Raw genomic sequence first — 19298 nt, forward strand, 5'->3', positions numbered from 1 at the left:
TGAAGAGCTTCTCCGAGTTTGATCAATACCATGTTAATAGTAAACGATTTTTGATTACGTCATTTGAAGCTGAAAATGCAATTTTCAGTATAATTTTATTTGTTTGAAGCGATATTGGTTAGTACGTAGGTATGAACATGACATCACCAGAACAATTGCCATTTTCGTTACGCGATTCCCGATAACAATTATCCATTGCAATATCCATGAAAAAGAAATAAAAAAAAGCTATTTCTGACTTGTTAATGATGATGTATTTACTATTTCCTGTAAAATGATTACATGATTGTGCAATCAAATGTGATCGTTAGTTCCGAAGTTTAATAATTGTTTCTTCTCTAAAATGATTCATGCTTTTGATTCTAGCTTTAGTTTAATGAATTTTTATTTTCATCAGATTATTATCTATCAACTATAATAATAAAAATTCAAATATTTTAAAATGCAGAAAAAAGAAAAACCAGTGAAGGTAGCTGGGGTGTCTTAATGTTCGACGATAGATTTTTCTTGAACTTCTGTAAAAGACTCCCGGGTCAATTGTACTTTCAAATTTTAATATAAAACCTGGGGGTCACGGAAATTAAAGAATTCACAGTTATTTCATATGGGTTATATAGGCGAAACATCGTTTTTTCCTTTTGAGGAAACATTAAACGATAGAATTGGTTAAAATCCAACAGAATTGCTTTTTGTAAATACTTGCGGAATATAAAATAAAAAATAGTGGGTCCCGGGCCTTATTTTCTTGAATAATCCCCCCTCCTATTAAATTCTATATAATAATCTGCCCTTGATTTTGAAATGATTCTTTTCTAAAAATTTAAAATACACTTAACGGCACTTAATCTTTTTAAAGTTTAATCTTAAAATATCAGGTTTAAAATATCTCTGTTGTATTTTGAATAATACTTTGTAAAATATTTGTAAAACAAAAAAGTATATTTGCAACATGCCCAGAAGGTATGCTCAGAAAAACACACCCGATCTACCTTAAGTTTAAATTTTTACAGGAAATAGTAACGGTTTAAATAAAATGTCTACTAACCAATACGATTTTGTCTCAAAATGCGGAAAGATTTGTGCAAACATCAGTTGATTGCGGTTTAAAAAAAGTATGCATAGAGACCAAATTAAGACTAATAGTGAGATTTGTTTTATTGTGAAAAGGTAAAACTCAAATTTGATATATCCATTAGTAAGAATTACGGGCATACATACAACCAAGATATATGGCAGTTGTTATTTATGATTCACTGCGCTTTTTGCTTCTCGCATGCATCAAACACAATGAACTCATATCATGAAACTTGAAAACAAAAACTAAACTTTATTGAAATAGATAGAGCCTTGCTGTAGCTTGTTCTTTGAAAACTGAGTTAAAAGTACAGAATTATAAAAAAAAAGAAACACTTTGTGTTTAAAGTTTGAATTCGTCAAGGCTGTCAACTTATTTCCTTTATATTATACTGGCATGGTATTGACGTATGCAATTACAAATTGGCGTGACACGAGGAGAAGGGCACGATGCATTCGGGGAACTTTTTCCGCTCTTCTACAATACGTTCTAAATAAAACTGGTCAAACATTATTTATGGGTCCTAAATTGTCATATTTATGAGAAAATCATTGTCTGTAACGACTCCGTCACACATCATGGACTATAACATGTCTAAATCATTCACTTCCATATTTACCGTTCACACATACAGTTATGGATAAACTAACGTTAGTCCAGTTTTTGTTGTGTATTGGGACAGTCTGGGGTCATGGCAGAATGATTGAACCCCCAATGAGGTCCTCTATGTGGAGATATGGATTTAAAACTCCTAAAAATTACAACGACAATGAATTAAACTGTGGCGGATTTGCGGTAAGTTTTGATTTTCGGTTCGTTTAATTCATTTGCATGAAATTATCATTCATATTGTTGTTCATGTATACTTTATTTTGAAATAAACCACAAATACCTTATCCGTTTTCTTTTAATTTTAGACATATCTTATTTGGTACTATGAATAACAAATATGATCAGAAAACTTTATAGATGTTGTCCTCTAAAAATAAATATGGTACGCGTATTTGTGTAATCATAAAGAGAATACACATGCGAAGCAGCTAAAACTATAATTATGAACATTATAAGTTATATTTGTGATTTTCGTAAATTGTTTTAATATATCATAAATTAGGATGTTACTTTTCTCGTTTCACATTTTTCAGATCGGAGCCTTTTATAGCCGACTATACGGTATAAGTTTTCCTCATTGTTGATCCGTACGGTGGTCCTATAATTGCTTTTATCCACTTCATTTGAACTTTGGTGGATAGTTGTCTCATTGGCAATCATACCACATCTCCTTATTCTTATATTGATCTTTTTAATTTAACACAGTCTTGCATATTTGTAAATAGACACCACTAATTTATGACTGTGATATTCCACCAGAAATCAAAGGTTAATAAAATTCAACTCTATAAGAGGACTGTTGGTTTTTTTCGATTTTAATGCCGCAAGTTTGGTTTTTTTTTTCGAGTTTTGAGGGGGGAGGAGGGAGTTCAAAAACCTCCTCAGTTTATTTTAGGAAAGTTGGGGAACTAACTGGCTGTTTTCGTTATTCAAAGATGATATCCACATACCAGAAAATTATGATACATATTTAACACATAATCTAAAATTGTTCCAATTATACAGATTAATTTGTATAACTGTAAAGTGCTGAAACGGAAGGTCCTAGAATAAGAATGAAAAAGAACTGGACTAATTCACAATCCAAAATATCTAGATCTATCAATCTGTATAAATTGACACTGTGATATCCTGATATTCCACTCTTACGGTACAAAATCTGAGTGTGTTTTCAATTAGCCTAAAAATAAGGCACGCGGAAATGTTGCAGACTTTTATTTCGTATTGGAACCGTTTACCACGTGCCCTCATCATTACAAGGTTATCATCATGTAAATCTACATTATTTTGTACTGAAATAAATCAAAACTGTCAATTTTTTTCTCTGTAAATGTAATGTCAGATAATTTTTATTGTAAATATAAGAATTGAATTTAGATTTTGTTAGAAATCAAGCGACAAAGCACATTTTACAGCGAGATGCTGGTTTCATTCGGAACGTAATACGTTACCTGGACCCTCGGTCATAAATTTTCACTCAGTACTGGAGTACAATATTTGTGATCGAAGCATTAAATTCAGTATTTTGATTGGTTGATTACTGAGCCTGAGTACAAAATCGTACTCGAAAGTTTTATAACCGCAAGGTTTGGTGTCTTTTTTCTGAGCATCCCTTCTGGGCATGGTTTAAAAATATTTTACCAAGTGTCATTCAATATATAACAAACACATCTAAAACTTGAAATTCAAATATAAACTATCAAAAAATTAAGTGTCGTAATTTTCAGAAAAAAAATCCTTTTAAAAACAAGGGCAGATAATTATACTGAATTTGAAAGGACAATTTGTGTTTTAGGGGATTTTAAAAAAAAATTGAGGCTCGTGACCATTTATTTTTATTTAATAATTCGGAATTATTTATGAAAAGCAATTGTCTCATTGAATTTTAACCAATTCTATCATTTAATGGTTCCTCAATAAGGAAAAAGTAAGTTTCCCCTGTATAACCCTTATAAAATAACTGTGATTTCGTTAATTTCAATGTATTTTAACGAAAAACAAGGTCCGTGACCTCCGGATTTTATATTAAAATTTGAAAGTTCATTGACCAAGAAGTCTTTTACAGAAGTCAAAGAAAAATCTTAGACACCCAAGCTACCTTTATTAGGAATAGCGACATAATCGGAATTCGATTATTATAATGCATGCCAATACCGAAGTACTGGCTACAAAGTACATGTATAATGCCATATAAAACGGACAGTTCACCAGCAGCTCCAACGTTTATTTCTGTAATCAGTATTGTATTACCCAATTCTTTTATTTTCCACAAATATTCTTTATACTTTTGCACCCCATTATTCTCTATTCCTTATATTTTTTGCTCATTTTTTCTATTCATCATTTTGTTTTGCCATATTCTCTATTCTGTAAACCCCATCAAGACCCTCATACAGGAGGTCTGGGTTGGGTTTACAGAATAGAGAACAATGGACAAAAAGTCCAAAATAAAGGGCAAAAAATATAAATAATAGAGAAAACACAGACCAAAAAGATAAAGAATAGAGAATGATGGACAAAATTTATTAAAGAATACAGAAAATTGGTTTAAAAAATTAAACAATACAGAATTGAAGGACCCCATCCAAACCCTTATACAGTGGGTGTAACCATTGTGTACAGCAGATGTTGATCTGTATTACTTATTGCATCTGCAATGCCAAATAGCCGGTTAATAATGGGTATTTAGTGAAAATAACGTTTCTAAATAATATGGCTTATAATAACTTGATTTGCTGCTTAAAAATATGAGTTATGCTTGATATTGAGAGATAAAGAGGATGAAGCGAGTTATTTATTTATATCAATAAGAAGAAGACAAGAATTATTCTTTTAATAGTCGTTGTACTTGTCCAGGATCTCGATGGTGTAAATATATAAAGAAGATGTGGTATGATTGTCAATGAGACACCTCTCCACAATAGACCAAAATGAAACAGAAATTAACAACTATAGGTCACCGTACGGCCTTCAACAATAAGCTTTATTTAAGAATTGAATGCTTCTTTTTATAATTTTATTGGTGTGTAAAGCTTTGACCGAACCCTTTGCACAAAACTTTACTATTCCAAACTTTAAGACAAACTGAAAATTTATTTCATAAAAAAGAATGTCCGAAGAAGTCTATTTAGGGAGGGGTGAATCGTACAAACACTATGATTCAAACAAAATATTCTCTGAAAATGTTTTATCAAGATGCTTTTTATTTATTTGCAACCTTTTTGTTAAGTTTGTAGGACATGTTTTTCAGCAAACAATCGGCATTCCCATGGGCACCGACTGTCCTCCTCTTCTTGTAGACAACATACAGGAGCTTCTTAGAAAGAACGAAAAGAAGCTAGCATTATCCTTTAAGTGTTCCGGTATTTATATGAGGTCCTCTGACAAAATAATTCAAAGTTAGGTGACTCTGTTGGACGCATCTATACCACTAAACTTGAAATAAAGGACACAACAGATACAGTTTAGTCTGCCTAAATTTTTTTACTTACAATATTGACAATTAGGGCCAGTTGAGATAAAACTGTACGACAATAGAGGTGATTTCAGCTTCCCAATTGTGAAATTTTCATTTCTATGTAGCAACACTCCAGCAGCGCCTACATATGGAGTATTGTTCTCCCTGTTAATACGATATTCTAGAGCTTGCATTACCTATCATGATTTTCTTACAAGGGTTCCAAGTGGTGAAGTTGAAGTCATCGCTACGAACATTTTCAGTCATCACACGAGTTGGTTGACCATTATGGGATATCTGTTTCACAGATGACGACATATATGTTCCAATTGTCGTAACCATGGCACCGTCCTTTTTGCCTCGAATGTGACATCACGGAATTAGACTTGTCATCGAGTTTTTACTTACATGAGCAACACGACAGGTGCTACATGACTGTGCAAGAAAACAGGTGTGAGATGCAAAAATGTATATGCACAATTTTCCGAACGATCTAGAATCACTCAAGTGTTTTCTCGCGGCTTCGGCTTGACCAAAACTCAAGCTTTAAATGTTCGCTGTTTCTTGTTTGTCCGTTCACCTTTTTCGTTTCTTTTGACTGAAAGAATCCTTTAAAATCATTAAAACATTTCGATCTTTCTCATTTGCATTTCCATTTTAACATCTTTTACTGGTTACCCCTAACGTTATTTATGCAATTTACTGAGAGCATGTTGTTTTTTATGTGCGTTTATCTATGCGAAATCTTTGTTTTTTTTAAATATATTTATTCCCTATTACACTTTATCTATCATTAATGATAATTCTTTTATGACGCGAAAGTATAAAAAAAAAATGTGTCAAGGATATTCTGCAATCATTCATGTCAAGAAACCACTGTAGTTGTACAAAATAACATGCACAGCATGTCAATACTATATTTGTCTACAAATTTTATTGTGTTTCATGAGATATTCTGTTGAACGTATCCGTCTTTATTTAGTCATTTTTCTTTTTTGGTAAGACATCATCATATATTATCACAACAAAAAATCCTAAAAGGTATATAGCAACAGCAACACATGACAATTATGATTAACGAGCAAGAAACAAACTTGTACTTTTTACATCTGTACATGATACGATAATAATCGTACATGCTCTGTCTTCTATCTCTTAATGTTATTTGGGGCTATTTCCAAAGAAAACAATTACTGATAGAATATTTTAAAATTGATTTTTGTAAAATCTCTGTTTTGATCTTTTAACGCCAACGGGGTCAGAAGGAATGTTTTTGAAGTAGAATTTTGCAATCCAAAAAAAGGTATGGCCAATTTCCTTTGTAAATGTTTATCTCAGAGGGTAAACATCTAAAATTTGATAAAACCAAGTGGAATTGAATTTTAAAAGATTTGAAATTATGTACGTCATTTTTTTTTTAATATATAGTTTATAATAAAAATGTTATTCAGTGTTATTTTTTGTGTAAACTGCTGTTGAGTGCATTAGTTCTATGTTTTCTAAAATTTTGTATCGTAACATATACCCTGAAGCAAAATGAATTAATTTATAATACTCATCATATAATTTGTTTTCGGTTTGTAATGCCTTTCAATAAAATATTTAAAAAAAAATAGCAAAAAAATACGTGATTATAAATTTGACATAAGAACCTCTACCTTCCAAATAAAGTTGTGATATTGTGGATTTTGGGTAATAATTGAAAACCATAAAACCATAGTTCTGATGTAAAAATGAATTCAGGGGAAATTGCACTATCACTTTCCGACGGTAACAGAAGACTACGCAGACATCGCAAAGGATTGGACAAAAGCCTAAGAATTTCGCTAACTGACTTATTTAGCATTATACACATCCCCGATAACCGATCCGGAAAATTGATTGTTCGTCTTTAGATCAGAAAAGAAACTAATCACAACACTTAATCCGTGTCAATTTCCGAAGCCAGATTTCGGCACCCCGAACTTTCCCGTAGTCCTGCGCTTGATTGTCGAGGTTATAACCTTCTTTCTTTGCCTGGAATTTAGCTCAGGCGCAGATGCATAATACACACAATGTTGTCGTAGTGTTTTTGTCACACACTACCTGTTGACATTCTACACGAAACACCATGCCTAAAAAATTTCCACTTAAACCTTGAAAAGATAACAACTTAAATTGTTGTTTATTTTGTTATTGATTCCTTTTGATATTTTGAGTCTTTACGTGTTTATATTTTGCGGTCGAGCTTACATGCAGATAAAATTAAGGCTGACACATGCCTGCAGCTAGCCAGTATTAAGCCAGTCGTTATCAATTTCCTTTGATATATGAAATGAAAAGTTACGGAATCGTTCAGAACCAAATGTAAAATTTTAGCAATGAACTTTTATACGCTTTTTTTTTTAAATTCCTATACGTTATTGATACAGCAAAGATCACACATTCAGTACACGTATTCCTTTTCCTATTTTGGTGTTTTAGACGTACTAATATCGATTTTTATTTTTTTAAGGATTTTGAAAGCTTGAATATCATGAATATTTAAACAAGATATTAAAGGTTCCTTCTGATCAGAATATGAAGGGAAGGACAGTAAATATGTCATATAATGCATGCGTACTCTAAAGTTGGTCAAACGTTTGTAAAATCTATATTTTTTCTCATAAAAAAGGGTTGCAACAGCTTCCATAAAGTACATGTACCAGATTGTTCAATGGTTTAAGCTGCATCCAACCATCTCTTCTATCCGGATGCGGATTATGCCCCTCCCTCCCCCTCACCCCCACCCCCGAGACGAGTTTGCTTAGTCAAGAATATGTATTGAAAAGAAAAACGAAGCGAAAAATTAAAAGAATAGCTCGTTGTGTCTACTTTCCTTACATATGTTTTATTTGGAACGTGAAATGAATGATGCATGATTGTTTAGCATTTATTATATAATTGGACTGCATTTGTATGTTAAATTAGCATTCTTCTTTGTTAATTAATAAAGTTTATTTATAAATCCCTGTCCTGAAATTGATAGGTTATTATTCGTTGATTCATGTTTTCCCTTCAAATTAATATTTTTATTGCTGCATGTGGTAATATCATTACAATGTTAAATTCATTTGATTTATTTTGGTTAAAAAGTATAAATGCAATGTTCATCAGATTAATAAAATGTTATCCTGTATTAAATCTCGTACTTAACATTCATGAAATGTTTGCCACTGGACATAAAGCAAACAACAATTAACCAATTTTACTTTATCAAATCCATTTTATAACACATTGTTTCCTTGGGCTTTTTTATATTACAAAGATTAACTGCAAGTGTGTAGAGTGGCATTTTTGTGAAGGTTATTGTTATCGACCAAACGTATCAGGAAATACCAGGATATAGAAAAATTAAGGATGTCAACTCCGTAAAGAATTACTAATCGAGTACACGTTTGTTTCACCGAGCGATATTAGAGTACTCGCTCGGTAAAATATCTACAAAATGGGAACACACAATTGTGCATCAATGGGCCAGGAACGATTCAATAGACTAGTACAGATGCAATTACATCTGTATGCGTCAGCAGCGATCGTTGAAACTTTTACACGGAGATATCCAAGAAAATTATTTTGTAAATTACGAGTAAACATTTGCTTTGTAACTGCCCTCATCACAATAACGTTATCTTTTTTTAAATTTTGTAGGTCATTGTATAAAGGACCGGTAAACTATTTAAAGAATTATCTGGGATTGATTTATAGTCCAGGAAAATATATACCATGATTAATAGCTCATTTACTGCATGTACTAATTAAGAAAACAGTGCCATAATCATTAATTTAATAAACACCTATTGAATATAAATGATGACAAAGTCAAACCAGATCAAACAACTGTCACATTGTGTTATCTTAATGACATTCGTCACAACTCGGCCGGTCCCATACCTCCATCTAGATGGAGCAGTCAGGATTCTACTTCCCCATTACGCCACCAAATTTTTTCAGTCGTAAAAATAGAAGCCATTGTAGGGATGATGCGCTGTCAATTTAGCTCTTGAAAACCGATAAATTTATCCACACATCATCATTACGATCCTTTTATCCTGCAATTGGGTGTCTTATTATACATATACAGCCCAACAGATATCGCTAGCCTGTATTTGTATACTATACAGATATCGCTTTAAGCTCCGCCCACTGCCGGACTATGTTTGTGTATTGCTGTTGACGAGTGTTGTATGAACCTCCGTGAACTCAGAATGTGTATTGCAGTCGCATTCCAATGACGTATTGGTTGACCTTGTGTTAACTATAGATTAATTTACGTTCTGTTTGTTTTCAAGCATTTCTTTAAAGCCCATTTTCTGCTGACAGACAAACATGAACAGCAGGATGAACTCCATTTTCTTCGGCGCCAATCTTCAAGTTCAAAACTTTAATGTGTACATGTAATCAACAGTGTCAATTTCAGCATGTTCAGTGAATGTCACGTTCAGTTCAACATTACGAAGCGTAGGACAAATCATACACTTTTGTTTTAAATCGGGCAATGTTTTGTTATTTGTTTTTATTGTTGAAATTAGTTGATATATTATAATAAATAAAATTATTAACTTTGAGCGATGTATTATTGTTGACCATGCGAGATTCTTTTCTGCGTACCGGTCTGATTGTGTGATTTTTAATATTACTACGCGGGCCTCAAATGATTTTAAATCGAAAATAAATGCAATAAATGCGAGTTTTTCTATCTTTTAAAGCAAAAACAATGTACAAAATTAATTGCAGGATAAAGACAATAACTGTTTAGTGTCTATATAGCCAGTTGTATTTTAAAAGACAGATGTATCTGCTACTAGCTATTAAGCATCGTTTAATGTACTTTTAGGCCTTGAGTCAACTTAAAACTAATGTCTGATTGGTTGTCAGGGAGGAATATTCCAAAGTTCAATAACACAAAAAAAATAAACAAAAAGAAATCTAATTAAATATTTCGTGGAAGGGCAGAATAAAAATTTTCATATGTTGAAGACGAATTACCCTAGATAATACACACACATATAAGAAGATGTGGTATGAGTGCCAATGAGACAACTCTCCATCCAAGTCAAAATTTATAAAAGTAAACCATTATAGGTCACATTACGGTCTTCAACACGGAGCCTTGGCTCACACCGAACAGTAAGCTATAAAGGGCCCCCAAAATAACTAGTGTAAAACCATTCAAACGGGAAAACCAACGGTCTAATCTATATAAAAAACGAGAAACGAGAAACACTTATGAACCACATCAACAAACGACAACTACTGAACATCAGATTCCTGACTTAGGACAGGTACAAACAAATGCAGCGGGTTTAAACGTTTTAATGGTACCAAACCTTCACCCTTTTTCTGAAACAATAGTGTAACATCACAAAATAGAAAGACACACTATAAAATATCAACTGAAATAGCTTAACTCAATCAAAGGACATATTAACACCATTGAACATACACTGAACAAATAAATTTGACTTATGATACAATGTAAATACAAAATAAATAAACTAAGGGAAGAATAATAAAAGTAACATGTTATATCGGTATGAAATGTTAAACAATTAAAGAAAAACAATCTGCTCGAACAAAAATATCAGCCGTTTGCAATAACTTTAAACACAGGTAAATGAAAATAATTTTGTTGTTAGGTATACGTATGCATTTTTTAGAATCCCTTATAAACGGAAAATTTCGGAGACATTTTAAACGACAATTTAAAACAAACACACGAAACTATATTTTAATTATGATTAATTGAAGATTACTATTTAATTATCCGATGTGCATTCACAAGAAAATCAATTTTATAAAAAAAGGACAATGTGATACATGTAATAGGAAACCGATCAGTCGAGTATCATTTTGAAATTATATTCGGAACTACCAAGCATACTTGTTGACATCCCTTAAAAAATGATTGTCAAGTTACTTTTCAGAATCTAATGCATTCTATGTGACATTTTCAAGCGTAAACATAAATGTTGAGATTATTTTACAATAGATATTAAACCAATAGTGTAATGATATTTTCTATTTTCATTTTGTAAACAAACCACAAAATAAGAAAAATCCTGCATATTCGGAAAGGGAAAGAACCTTAATCTCATGCGGTCATTTATCTAAATGTTCCTATCATCTCAGGAACAGGAATACAAAATGGACGACGTAATAATTATTGTTGAAAAATTCGAATAATTTCTTTTTTTTCTTCAGAAAATGATGGATGATGGTGGTCGATGTGGCCCTTGCGGTGACCCTTGGATAAGTCCAAGAAATAATGAAGCAGGTGGCAAATATGCCACAGGAACTATTGCCCGGCATTACGCCACAGGACAGATTATAAACGTGACAGTAGAATTAACGAGCAATCATAAAGGGTACTACGAATTCCGACTCTGCCCTAACAATAATCCCTCAAGGGCTGTAACTCAGGAATGTTTAAACAGAAATGTTTTGAATATTATGGGTCACGGAAAGCGATATGTCATAGACTCACCAGATTCTAACTTATTTATGGAATTTCAGTTATCGCTGCCACCAGGATTGAGTTGTTCACAGTGTGTCTTGCAGTGGAAATGGCGAGCAGGTACGCAGATTTTTTAAGGTCTATTAATACAATGTGTTATTGTTAAGACATGCCGATAAATGCAGAATGATTTTAAAAAACAATATATTCCTTTCATATTAGTGATGTGTTTGAGGATAAGACAGAAAGTTAGTTTCAGTAATAAAATGTATGTTTAAATGAAGACGGCAATAAAATGGACACGGGGACGCTTTGTAATAGTTGTCACTCAAACATATACATGTACTATATGAAAATAAGGAGGTGTGGTATGATTGCCAATGAGACAACTATCCACCAAAGTTCAAATGAAGTGTATCTAAGCAATTATAGGCAACCGTAATTCATTCGGGAATATTTTAAGGTACAAGGTTTAATGCCAACAACCATCTTTGGTAATGGTTGCTTAGAAGGGGCTTTGGTCATATCTGTTCTGTACTTAATGGGTCTTCATAGAATTTACTCAACCTAGAATCAAGCTCATACTTATGAACAGTGTTCAGTTTACATATTGGTATGATATAGTGTTTCTTATCGTTTTACCCCAAAATTCTTTTCCCTAAAAATGTACAGCAATATAACTTGTTCGTGAAGTTTTATCTGATTTGACATGAAACTAATTTTGCTGGTATAATCCAAATTAACCCCCAATCTCCATACTAGAAAAAGTGAGTAATTTGGATCACATTTAGTTTAATTATTTGTATTGCATCAAAATGATTTTGTTTGTTGTTGTTTGCAGCTCAGAACAAGGGAAGCAATGGTCAAGGCGGTGAATGTTTTGGATGCGGACCACAAGAACATTTCATCAATTGTGCTGATGTCTCAATAGGCAGCCGAGCCCATGCACTGCCTCTAAATCGTCCTGGACAAAGAGGTGTGTTTATCAGTAAAACAGGTCCTAAAATGAATGTTATTCATAACCCTGCAAAAACTACACCTATACCGAAACAAACCGTTCAAAACGTATACGATGCATCTGTTATGGAACCACCAGTGGATTCGTATTCTAATAATTACCAGCCAACGAACTCAAACGCTCAAAGTTTTAATAAATACCAGCCAACGAAGTCAAACGTTCACAGTTCTAATAAATACCAGCCAACGAACTCAAACGCTCACAGTTCTAATAAATACCAGCCAACGAACTCAAACGCTCAAAGTTCTAATAATTACCAGTATATGAACTCAAACACTCAACGGAGTTTAAATGCTGGCCATAACTCTCAAAATAGAGTCTATGTGTATCAGAGGCAAAAGTCACCTCAACAGTACAGAAACACTCAACCGACACAACGTGAAAGCTTTAGACAACATTCACCAATTTCGAAACAAGTGTCGTATGATTCAATGTTGGATTCTAAAAATCAAATTACAGCTATGGTATTGCAATATGTATCGTCGTTGCCAATGGATACGGCCATGGAATCTGGTATGATTGAATGTGAGGGATTTATTCGCCCTGTATGTAAAGCTGTGCCCTTGTGGAATAACAATAGACCGTTTGACGAATGGTGTTCTGTTTTATGCCCTACGGGAGTATGTCCGGCAGCCGTCTGCTCGTGTACATGCCCGCCTACTCAAAGCTACAGTCAAAACAATGTTCAATATGCGCATGTACAATCAATGAAATGCCGCAGCATGACATCGTTTGGTGATCCATCAATGGATAGATGGTGTACTATCACGTGCAATTCAAACCCAGACAACTGCCCAAGTGATCACTGCTGGTGTGATGGCATGTAATCAAGATATTTGAAGATTTTAATGTGGATTGTATCAACCTAGTTTTCAACAAGCCATACCCCATGCAACTTGCAGTAAATTTAGCACTCATAAGCTATATAAACCTGCATTGTTAGAATTTTATTGATTTTTATTTTCAAATTGATGAACAAATAAAAATTCAAGGAAAGAATGAATCGCAAATCACAAATATTTTGTGAATTTCAACAGCAAAATACTGTTTAACAAGCTACATGTTTTGTCCATTAAGTATACACGGTGACAGGTAAATAACATTTGGGATGTATTTTGTCATTATATATCTGGGACATGCATTAAGTGATGAGTGTAATTTTTTTACTACAATGTGCCAAATATTTAAAATTACAAGGACACAATGATCGGTCAAGAAAGTGATAAAGGAAATGTTTTGGACTCGGTAGATATCGCTCCTTTTTTTTTAGATGAACAACTGTGAGGTCATGGATGCCGTTCTAAATCTGTCATTTAAAATAATTTTGGTTTAATATCAAAAGAAAAAAATGTAACTATAGGTTATCACGAACTAGAGCAGAACATCGACCTCGCCATCAATCTGTTTTACATTTTTGTCATTTTATTTGTGTAATTTATTTGGAACGATGCCTGAAACCATTGAAACATAATAAACATATTTTACCGTTACGTATTTATTTTGTCCATTAAAGTACACGTGTGACGCATTGCATCCATCGCTTCCGGTGCAAACAAGTCATTTGTTACATGGATATCCTTTTATTTAAAAAAATATATAAATTTTGCAACATTGTTACTTTTGTTTTATTTTAAATTATTCGTGTGCTTAATGCTTGCGTTTATCTTACGTTTATACCAGGTGCTGAGTGCCTTTTGTGTACTAATCAAATTTGTGCTATTTAAAGACTTTTTGTTCATCAATTGATAGGCTTTAAAAAGGATGGGCTTGGAATCTAAAAATAAGAGGGCGTAACACCGCTACATGTTCATAAATAGATCCTTGTCAAAGGTTATGTTATTAATTTATATATGTCTTGTCATTTATGGTCTTTGGTAATGACGGTAAAACTTTGCAAACTTTGCTAGTCTCTAAAATCTAATCATTCGCATTGTTTTCTAGAATCCGGGCGGTTTAGAGCGTACCATTTGTATTCGCACTTTTCTATTCTTGAACACGATACCTATGTTGACCTTTTAATTAAATAACTTTGGTTTTTGTCGTCGGTTTACTGTCTCATATATACGCGTATGATTGAATTTACTCACGTTAAATAATAGATTCAGATTCAGATTCTTTATTAAGATAACTAATATTACATTAGTGTTCTCCATTACAAATCATATAATAATATACAAAACAACATTTCAAAGTTTCACATGTAATATAAAATAATACAGTTGTACCCATATTTTTAAGAATTGTTTCTTATTTCTAATGCATCTCTAATAAATTTGTATAAATAATTACATTCAGTAATATTTTGTGGATTTGAAAGTTTAGAAACTGAAAAATAATCATTACCCAAATCTTTTAAATCTAAACCATAAGATTGGAAAAAAGTTTGCCTTATATCTTTATATTTATCACAAGATATCAAAAAATGTTCTTCAGTCTCTACTTTAGTGCAAAATTTGCAAAAACGTTGTTCTCTTGGAATTTTGGGTTTATTATATCTACCCCGTTCTATATTTAAACAATGAGCACTGATAAGTAGTTGTGTAATTTTACTTTTTATATTTTTGGTAAGATTGGTTTGAAGATAGAAGGGAACAAAATTTGGAACAAAAATATTACTGAAAAGCACCAGTTTACTGTCCACAGCTCCAGATTTGATTTTTTGTAGTTGTAAACTTGTCAGATTGCTGACTATAGTATCTTATCAGACTATTTTTAAAAACACTATTATTGGTCAAATTTTTTGTATCAAGTTTAAGTACTTTAAATACTTTATTTAGTGTAGAAAACCAGCATTTTGAGTTTTCATTAGATAATTCTTGATCTGCAGTAAATGCACTATATAATAATAGCAATGTATAAAATAAATTCTCATCAAGACACTACTACCATTTGTATATTATGAACATGATTTTGTTTGTTATTGTAACAATTAAACTCTTTAACATTCGAATCCACCTACTAAACTGACTGATTTTGACCTCGAGGAGGACCAATGTAACCACTTACTAGAGCAGACGACCGGTCTCTTCATCAGTCAGCTGTTGATTTTTTCCCGGGCTTTCTTTTTTCCATTTATTAAAACTTTACGTAAGTAGATTAACCACTGGCGTTGCTTTTTAAAGGAAAAGTCTATGTCGGCTTTTTTTTCAATACACAAATGGAAAAAAAGTCAGTTATAGTTACTAGGTACGCTTATATGCTATAGACAGCATTTTTATCATTAATTTCACAATATATTGTAAAAAAACAAAAACAAACAAAAAAACCCAACATGCAATATGGTCGATCGATACCTTGTAAGATTTGAAAGGTTTAAGCTATGTTAAAGATAATGACACTATAGATATCCTCATGCAGACATACAAAGTAAGCTTGTGATTGTTAGATAAATGTCGATATGATTATGATACATGTATGACTTGTTGTACTAGATAAATTGGTAATTAATGGCAAAATTAGCGCTAAAGATACCATAAAAATGTATGTTTCTACACGAGAAATATTATTAAAGGTCGACAGAGGACACGTTAATCGTAAAAATATATTACAATATACTACCTATACAATGTAACCATTGTATGGGTCATTAGTTACGTGATAGACAATACAAGTCAAAGTCCTTAAAAAAACGTATGCTACCTATCTCTATGCGCATGGTGCGTGTTTCTTGATTATCCTAGCGTCACCAGGTATGCTCGAGATCAAAACTTTAAGAAGCCATAATCATGAAACATTTGGGATTACCTAAAATTAAAGATCAACTAAAACAGTATTAGGTAAAATCGCAATGTATCATTTTGAACACGCCAGTACCGAAGCGCTGACTACTAGATAGCTTAACTTGAGGTGTCATTCCACAATCATTTCTGATCGATTTTTTATAATAAAACACAGAATTTTGATTTACCTTTTTTTATTTAATTTTTGGAACATGTAGGCTCTTATAAATCTTTTGGATGCGTTAACTTTTGAAGAAAAAACATCATCTACTTTAAAACCTCTGATATCGAAACAACTTTTTATATAGTTTCAAGAAAACGAAAACCTGACCATCGTTTCTATAATGAGAACATGAAAACAATAATAGTATTAGGTCATTTATGGTAGAAAAAAAAATAGGTCAGACATTCATGCCTGGGGAGCCTGTAGTTTTATTTTAAACCGAATAGCATCAAAGTGGTTGTTAAGATGTGTGACTATTACACTGACAAAAAAAAGAGTAATATAACTGGGTCAGACATTCAGGCACTTGGAGCCTGTAGTTTTATTCTATACCCGAACAGCATCATACTGATTATAAAGATCATGTGTGAATATTTCACTGACAATTGTAAAGATCCTATGAGCCTATCACCACTGTTAATTTAACCCTTGGCTCTTCAGCCTGGTGTACAGAAGTTCACCAAACAAGCTAACACTATGTTGAAATGGTCTTTTATCGATATTTACGCCCCTAAAACACATAACAACGCACATCAATATCAGATATTTCAACTCTAATAGAAATTAAAAAAAAAGAAAAAAACATTGAATGTCTACAACTTGAATTAAGAAAATAGAGAAGTCACAGACGCTAAGGACATGGACCCCCTCTTTTGTCTATGTCTTTTTTTTCTCCTTTTTTTGTGTGATTTTTTAGGTAAAAATTCTTTAATATTTTCCACTTTTTCACTTGTTTAAGACGTTGCGCACGGTATTGGTACCACTGAGCGTTACACGACGTTTCCAATAAAAAGAGGATTTTGACGTTGTTCCAAAGAACGTTTTAATTAAGGTAGATCATCGGTATATATTTTTTGAGATAGAATTTTCTTATACTTTGCCAAAATGAAGATTTTACTATGCCTTTTTCAAAAATATAATAAAAAGTATGGGTCACCGTGCTATTTTTCAAGCTATGAGTCGTTGAAACTTGCCTAAATCTGGTTAGATTGTTCATGAAAAAACTCATTTGTATGCATAAAAAGAAATCTATGAGATAGAATTTTGAAATAAATTGTGAGAAGATAGGTTTTATAACATGTTTTAAGAAAATAAAAAGAAAAAAATGGTGTCACCGAACTTGTTTTCTTGCTAAAAGTAAAAATTAAAAATTTCCCTATCAAGCCAGTGTAATTTTTTACTAAAAGAGTTATCTCCCCTTAAATGGCTTAGTTGAAAAAAATGATTCCAAAACACAAAATTTAATATTTGTTGGAATATTTTGAATAATACAATAAATCACCAAGTTTTCTTTAAATAAATAAACAGTGTGACAAATAAATTGCAAATCTGTCTCCTAATTTGCAGATTTGGGCAAATAACTAGACCGATTGTGTACTGCGATTGTACAATCCAAGATGGCGGTATACCATGAATCTACCTTAAGCGTACAAGCTTTTTACTTGAAAATGTCGCTAAAGTGACCGCAGAATTTACTTATTTACCCAGTCCTTGCTATGCCTGATGGCACATAGAGAAAGGACAAATTTCACCGTAGAATTTTCCGTCATTTCTTCAAATAAGTAATCATTTTGCAGAGATTTTCGAAGTTGTTTCATTATATATTTTCATTTTCCCAAACCGGGGTTGGCATTAATAAATGCAAGCATTGATATCATAATTTCCATAGAATTAAAAGCATTTTTTATACACATGCAAAATTTGTAATTTTGTGTCAAAATTGTCTCCAACACCAATCTTTAGCACTGAATATAAATTTGATGTCTTGAATGTATGTAACATGATTTAAAATCTTTGTGTATATTATTTAGCGTCTTTCATTTTCAAAATTCAGATGTTTGAAACTTTAAAAATGATTTTGATACTATGAGTGAAACAAAATCAGGGGAAAATATTACTCTTAGAACAAGCGTCCCTCCAAAATATCACAATGAATGTCTTCGTTTATAACATTTGATGTCTTATTTTTTTTTAACTTTCTTTTACTATTTGTGAATTATCAGTTTCTTCTTTTTCTTAAAATTTAGCAATGTTCTCTTTGGCGCAAGACTTCCTCAATCTTGGCTATTGAAATCGTTAATATTTGGTTGCTTGTTTCTGTCTCTTTTCTCCTATCATATGTTTCTTTTTTTTATTCTGGAATTTCTCTCCCTCAATTCGCTTTTTTTCAATTTACGTTAATATTCAAATTATTTCGTGTGTTCTTTTTCTTATCAATACGACACATTTATGTATGCTGCCCCTCTGTTAAGAATGGAGGGGCAGTATATATAAACTAAGTACTGTTATAGTATTATCGTATCGACAAGATTAGAAAACACTAAATAAGTGAAAAAGTTGAAATTTTAAAGAATATTCACTATAAATAAATTATATAAACACAAAAAAAGAAAAAAAAAAGGAAGATCCATTCCCCAAGCGCCTGTGATAGAAGTCATATGTTTTATACATCACACGAAAAATTCTAGTTGCATGTTCTCTAATATATCTTGGAAATGTTTTAGTACTCATTTCTCATTCACATTACCCCTTGAGAAGGTAATTTCACAGTAATTCTAAAGCTTGGCTATGATTTTGCTAAAAAAGATAATAAAAACGTTTTAAAGATATTTCGTGGAGCATTCGACTGTAGTAATGAAGTGTTGTTTGGAAGGAAACTTAAGTAATTTTGGTATTCAGTACAGCAAAGGAACATCCTGCTCGTCATCATTGGTTGAAT

The 19298-nt window shown here is 32.2% G+C and overlaps 1 protein-coding gene across 1 annotated transcript; it reads left to right on the forward strand.

The window, feature by feature from the left end:
* Nucleotides 1–1515: 1515 nt before the first annotated feature.
* Nucleotides 1516–14251, forward strand: LOC127734868 (uncharacterized). The gene is made up of 3 exons (XM_052244912.1): nt 1516–1870; nt 11367–11739; nt 12461–14251. The coding sequence occupies exons 1-3, from the start codon at nt 1712–1714 to the stop codon at nt 13462–13464; spliced, it is 1536 nt and encodes a 511-aa protein (XP_052100872.1). The 5' UTR covers nt 1516–1711; the 3' UTR covers nt 13465–14251.
* The last annotated feature ends 5047 nt before the right edge of the window (nt 14252–19298 follow it).

This window comes from Mytilus californianus, unplaced genomic scaffold (assembly GCF_021869535.1).
Source record: "Mytilus californianus isolate M0D057914Y unplaced genomic scaffold, xbMytCali1.0.p SCAF_3, whole genome shotgun sequence".
Taxonomy (NCBI): domain Eukaryota; kingdom Metazoa; phylum Mollusca; class Bivalvia; order Mytilida; family Mytilidae; genus Mytilus; species Mytilus californianus.

Excerpts from the sequence above, each read along its gene's own strand:
- LOC127734868 (XM_052244912.1), top strand. The coding sequence starts at position 1,712 with ATGGATAAACTAACGTTAGTCCAGTTTTTGTTGTGTATTGGGACAGTC. Across the intron at positions 1,871-11,366 it reads TAAACTGTGGCGGATTTGCG|AAAATGATGGATGATGGTGG; the intron begins GTAAGTTTTGAT and ends TTTTTTCTTCAG. Across the intron at positions 11,740-12,460 it reads GCAGTGGAAATGGCGAGCAG|CTCAGAACAAGGGAAGCAAT; the intron begins GTACGCAGATTT and ends TGTTGTTTGCAG.